The 6000-nt window shown below is 34.3% G+C and overlaps 1 protein-coding gene across 4 annotated transcripts in view; it reads left to right on the forward strand.

Annotated features, from left to right (window-relative positions):
• LOC107767135 (uncharacterized) overlaps positions 1–2697 on the forward strand; it is a 40896-nt gene extending 38199 nt beyond the window's left edge. For all 4 annotated transcript variants that reach the window (XM_075233086.1, XM_075233088.1, XM_075233085.1 and 1 more), the window contains 4 exons: positions 169–307; positions 405–464; positions 1831–1914; positions 2207–2697. In XM_075233086.1, coding sequence (XP_075089187.1) covers positions 169–307; positions 405–464; positions 1831–1914; positions 2207–2314 — 391 coding nt within the window. In that variant the 3' untranslated portion in view covers positions 2315–2697. The remainder of the gene's footprint in view (positions 1–168; positions 308–404; positions 465–1830; positions 1915–2206) is intronic.
• Positions 2698–6000: the final 3303 nt, after the last annotated feature.

Raw genomic sequence — 6000 nt, forward strand, 5'->3', positions numbered from 1 at the left:
TAACCCGACTTTATATGCTTCCTCATTAATCTGGTGCATCACTAATACCAGATGCATATAGTATGGTTCCGTTTCTCAGAATGGGACTCATGTTAAATATAAACAGGATAAAAACATGTTTCGGCCTAGATGTAAAAAGCTGCTGATAAGTATGTGGTTATTTTTTAGGATATATGTGGACCTACCAGATGCAGCAAATCGCACAAAGATACTAAAGATAATTCTTTCTCGAGAAAATTTGGAGCCGGATTTCCCGTATGAGAATCTTGCAAATGCAACTGAAGGTTATTCTGGTAGTGATTTGAAGGTAATCGATTATCATGTCAAATTTTTATATGCTGGCATGTTTTTTATTTGTGACTTGTTCATCACCAATTTTTTCTTTACTCTGGCACCATCTGCAGAACCTGTGCATTGCGGCAGCTTATCGACCTGTTCAAGAAATACTAGAAGAGGAGAAGGAGGTGAGTCCCATTTGTAATTGGTCATTGCTGTGATTATATCTAGCAATTTTCAAGGACTGACATGTCCTTTGTCTTGGGTAAGTTGGCCCATAGTAATATACCCAAGTACGAATCTTATGATGCGGCACGAAAGGTACTGTAGTTGTGGTTGGTCTTAGATTGTTGTTTATTATTTCCTCCTTTTTCAAACCTTCAACTATGGTCTCTCATAGTGGTTTCAAAAAGTTTCCTCCAAATATTATGTATAGAGAGTACATTGTTATGTTTTTCCAGACCACGTAGCTACTGATGCAGTTTAGTGTTCTCATCCTGCGTGGACTTGAAAGAATTACCTTGAAGTAAAAAAGGTTCAACATTGACTTTGTTTTAAAATGGATGATTAAGTTTGGGCCAGCATATTTTTGGTGGCTATTCCACATGAGTTGAGTCAAAGAATTTCTTTTGTCCCCTGCACATGCTTTAACACTCTCCCATACTTCCTGTGGTTCAATTGGACTCAGTAGCATCTGGTTCTCTTCTGTGTTGATGGTGGGGCAGTCCCTTAAGTTGCACTGTGGTTGCCACTCCTCAGCCTCTGTGTAAAGGTGTTGGTAAAAGGCAACTATCTCTCTTTTAATATCTGCAGGGTTCTCCACTGTTTCTCCATTCACTTGTAGCTTGTCAATGTTGTTGTACCTCTTGTGTGAATTGGCAGTTCTGTGAAAGAACTTGGTGTTTCTGTCCCCTTCCTTCAACCAAACTGCTCTAGACCTTTGCCTCCATGGTATCTCTTCCTTCCTAGCATTTTCCTCAAATTTTATCAATAAGGTAGCTTTTTTGAATTTCTCTTCTTCATTCAGCATCCGCAATTCTTGTGTCTCTTCCAGTTCAGCTAGTTGGCCCAGCAAATTCAGTCTCTGCATATTCAAATTGCCTTGAGTTGATTTGCTCCACTCTTTGAGTTTCCCCTTCAGAGCTTTCAGCTTGAAGGCTAGGATATAGTCAGGTCTACCTTCACAGGTCTACCTTCACCCACTATACTTTAATTCTTTCATTGAATCCTTCAGTCAACAACCACCAGTTTTCAAACTTGAAATAGGACTTAACTGGTTCTCAATGATCTGATGTAACTCTCTGTAGGATTGACTGGTTAATTTTTCTAAACCTTACTTCCCATTCTTCTGATACTAGGAATCTATCCAGTCTAGCAGCAATATTGTGATCAACCCCTTTCTTCCATGTGGCTATCCCACATGGCTTTTTTATATGAGTTGAGTCAAAGAATTTCTTTTTCTAAATGGAAGTTTTCTACGGAGATTTATTCAGCCATTTACTTTGTCAATCAATGATGAAAAATTGTTGTTAATACCTTTATTTCTTTTCTCAGGTTGAATCACTGGGAGGTAGAAAAGATGGAGTTCCAGTGTTAAGACCGCTTAGTGTAGACGATTTTATTGAGTCAAAAGCAAAGGTAAATTATCTTAACTGGAAATTCTAATTGAAGGGCCTGAAATCTATGTTAAGGTAGATGTCGGGTATGTTCTCTCTATTATAAAGCAGGAGGATATCAATGTTGTGTGCAAAGTGTTATCAGCAGATATTGCTTAGCGCAATACATGCTGCAAACATTGTGTATCTGCTGATCTTATTTATTAGCTCTCCGTTCCCATCATGGATCTTAACCAATGGTTTGTAAAGTGACGACAAGATCATGAAGCTCTCTGTTAAGTTTTCTATAACTGTTTCATGTTCTCAATACTCAGGTGGGGCCATCAGTCGCATATGATGCAGCAAGCATGAATGAGCTGAGAAAATGGAATGATCAGTATGGTGAAGGTGGAAGCAGAAGAAAGTCTCCATTTGGCTTTTGAATCTTATATAACAGACGGAGGAGGTAGTTGGAATGTCCACAATTTGGCCCGTCACTCTGAATCAACAGATTACGTTGTCGTTACAATTGTTTATTTAGGTAGAACCATGAATGTGTAATTCTTTTAGCAGGTCTATCTTCTTTTTTTTTTTTGGTTACGGCAAATTCCAATGAGTGGCTTTTGCTGCATAAGGTTGGTTTAGTAATGTAGTACCAAAGCAGGCAGAGATAGGATAGGAACAGAGCCATAGAAGATACAGGCTTTAGAATGCCAATGTGTATTAACAAAAAGTTCAATTTTGTAATTCTTCCTCTATTATAAGGGGAAAAATTCAAATGCCAAAGGTCGTAAATGATTTTTTTCTGCTTTAGAATTTTAAGAAACAGCAGTTCTGAGTTTGCTAGATGAATCTTGGAAATGTATCAAATAAATAGGGAATACCAAGTTGAGCAAACCTTTTAAGATCATATTCAAAAATGGATTTGACCTAAAGCTTCAGGGTATGTCTGACCAAAGATTTTGATTCCAGTGGGGACAACTATGATCATGGTAGCTGTGGTGAAATAGGCATGGGTATTAACGTCTAAGCCCACAATAAATATATGATGAGCCCAAACAAGAAATCCAAGGCATATTCTTAAAAGGCGCCACTAGCTGGTGCAACAAGAGTTCATCAATATTTGGTAATTGAAATACACAACTTCAATGTTTGATTGAACATTAAGCAAACAAGTAGCAAGTGATGGTCTTTGTGTTGCTTCAATTTTTAAATTAATTTAAATCGTTTCGAAAATATTTGTTCATTCATTCTCCAATATTTCAGTAAGTTTTTATTTCCTTCATCAATAGTATTCCTGCAAGTAAATAAACATAAAGCTCGTTAATTTGTGAAGATTGTGATTGGCTAATCATTTGCTGAATAGCACCAAAAAGTTTGTGTAGCAGTCTTTTTAAGAATTTGCGATGATAAAGAAGGAAAGGCACCTCTAGTTGGTGCAACAGAGTTTATCAAGTCTTTGGTAATGGTCATATACTACTTTAGTATTTGAATGAACACTAAGCAAATAAGTAGCAAGAGATGGTCTTTATGTTGCTTCAATTTCTAAAGTAACGTAAATCGTTTCATTAAGTTATGTGCACCAAGAAATCAACAATAACGTAAATAATAGGAATAGAGAAAAAATATTTTTAAATTTTTTTAACTATTATTTAAGCATCTTTATATTAATTTTTTTTGTTTATATTATAACATTGAAATTCCAGCTATATAAATTAACATGCTAGAAATAGTTGGATAATATACCCCAACATTTTTTTAGTAGCATAGAAATTTTTTTCTAAAAATTGAATAAGATGAAAATCGGTATCCCAATCATCATATGTTATCATATCTTAAATAGAAGAAACATGTTGGTAGTAGACAATCAATGTTCAACAGATAAGATATCATATACTGAATTCCATCTAGTTGCAGCAACAAACATAATATCGTATACTGAATTCCATCTAGTTGCATCCTCTTCAGCAAATTTTCTAAAGGGTAATTCGTAAGATTAACAATGCATCCTAATTCTTTGCGTTTAGAGGTATTTGAGACTAAAAAACATAACCAAATGCAAATCAAATTTTGTCGAGAGTAGTGGCAAACAAAAAAGTCCATCTTGAACAACCAAATTATAAATATGACATGGACATTTAATATGAAATAATTTCGCGAAAGGTGGAGTTAATCTATTTATCAAAACTCCTACAACAGAATTGTTACTAGAAGCATTATCTAAAGTAACTATAATGATTTTGTTAGAAATTTCATAAAAATCATATTTTTTTAATTTGTTTAGAAATAAAAATATTTATGTGTCGGTAATCAACCAATTTATAACCAATAATGATTTTTTGCGTAGGCTAGTTGTTATCTATCCGATGACATGTAACTGTTAAGTAACCATAACCATTAATACTACGACCTGTCTGAAGCGATAGAAACTCTATAGTCTAAGTAGAAAAATAAACAACATAAATATTGTTAATAATCACCGAATTTAAAAATATTATTTCTAACAATTGTTCTAGGAAACCTTGAAAAATAGGATTATATGTTTCTTGTATGTAACGAATAAACTCGCTAGAAGAAGAAAAATTAAAAGGCAAACCCTCTACAACAACCATATTTTGTATATTTTCCTATCCATTTTTGTGTCATAACAGAGAAGACCTCCCGCCACAGGATTAATTTGTGGTTGTAAAGTATAAGAACCATGCCCGAATTGTGTAGGATTTGTTTCATAATGGGAACCCCCTCCCTTGCAAGCCAAACAACTTTGCGATGAATTTCCATATGCTTCTTTAAACCTCTTGTTCTATCATGATTAGATTTAATTTTAGAAGATAACCGTTGTTGACAAATTTTAAAAACAACTTTTCTATTAACCTTATCCTGCGCAAACTATTGCCAAAAAGTTGATTTTTTTTTTAACGTTCAATTGGTTGTCTAGTGGGAGGTAACAGAGCTCTAAACTAAGATCGATCCTGAGTTGGAGATGCAACAGTAAAACTAGTTGGTGTTTGATCTAAGTTATCATTCTCTTCTCCTTCATCCTCACTCAAATTTTCATAATCACCATATTGTGCTAGTGCTTCATGATCTAGTGATTGATAATTAACACCAATATCGTGATAGACAAGTGTTTCATCTACGTGATTGAAGTCATCAATAAGGTTAGAATTACTAGATCTAGCATTATCCATAATCAATTTAGTACATATATTTTTTATCACTTTAGGAGCCATTTCTAATAATAAATAAAAAAATAAAAAATAAAAAATAAATAGCAACACAAGTATAACAAAAAATAAATGTGAAAATTAATAAAAGTTAGAACGAATGTACCAGAAGCTGAAGTATGATTGATGTTGTTGAAAGAAAATTACTCCAACTAGTAGTGTAGTGCCAAGAAACCGTATACGTTGATGCTTGAAATTTTTTACTAATACTAAAGTGCTAGAACGTAAATTGCAATTAGAGATATAGAGAGAAAGAGAATTAGAGAAATAGAAGAGTTTTATATGATAAATAAAAGAATAAAATGAGGTATTCATAGTTTTAAAATAGGGTCAAAATATAATTTAACAAAATTAGGGGTCAAAAAGTAATCGTCGACTAACGACAAAAAATGGCTAGATTAAAGAAAAAGTTAAGGGTACCAGTTTGGTACCGAACCGATACCAGTTCGGTACCTTAAGGATACCAACCAAATCGGTTCTAACAGTACTTTGACCAGTCCCCTCCCACACCCCTTCCTCTTAGCCCCAATCCCTTACCCTACCCTCCAACTGAACTTGGACGGAGAGGCAGCGGTATCGATATGAACCAGACCGGTTCCGAGTAATCCTCCCCCTTAGACAACCCTAGGCTAACTTTACAATTTCGTGTGGAATCTGCAATTTTTTTTATCGAGTTCCATATCAGATATAAAGATATTCCGAGGAGCATGGAAAAACAACTCAAAATTCACAAAAATCATAAGAATATTTATGGAGCGTAACAAGAAATCTTGTTTTCAATTTTCGTTAATCAAATTGTATATGATGAAAGTAAATGCTTTTTCTTTTGAAATTTCTTAATTCTTTCACAGTTTACCTAAAGATATTTTTCTCACCAATGGTAAAGCAGATCAAGTGCGTAT

The sequence above is a fragment of the Nicotiana tabacum genome, chromosome 16 (assembly GCF_000715075.1).
Source record: "Nicotiana tabacum cultivar K326 chromosome 16, ASM71507v2, whole genome shotgun sequence".
NCBI lineage: Eukaryota > Viridiplantae > Streptophyta > Magnoliopsida > Solanales > Solanaceae > Nicotiana > Nicotiana tabacum.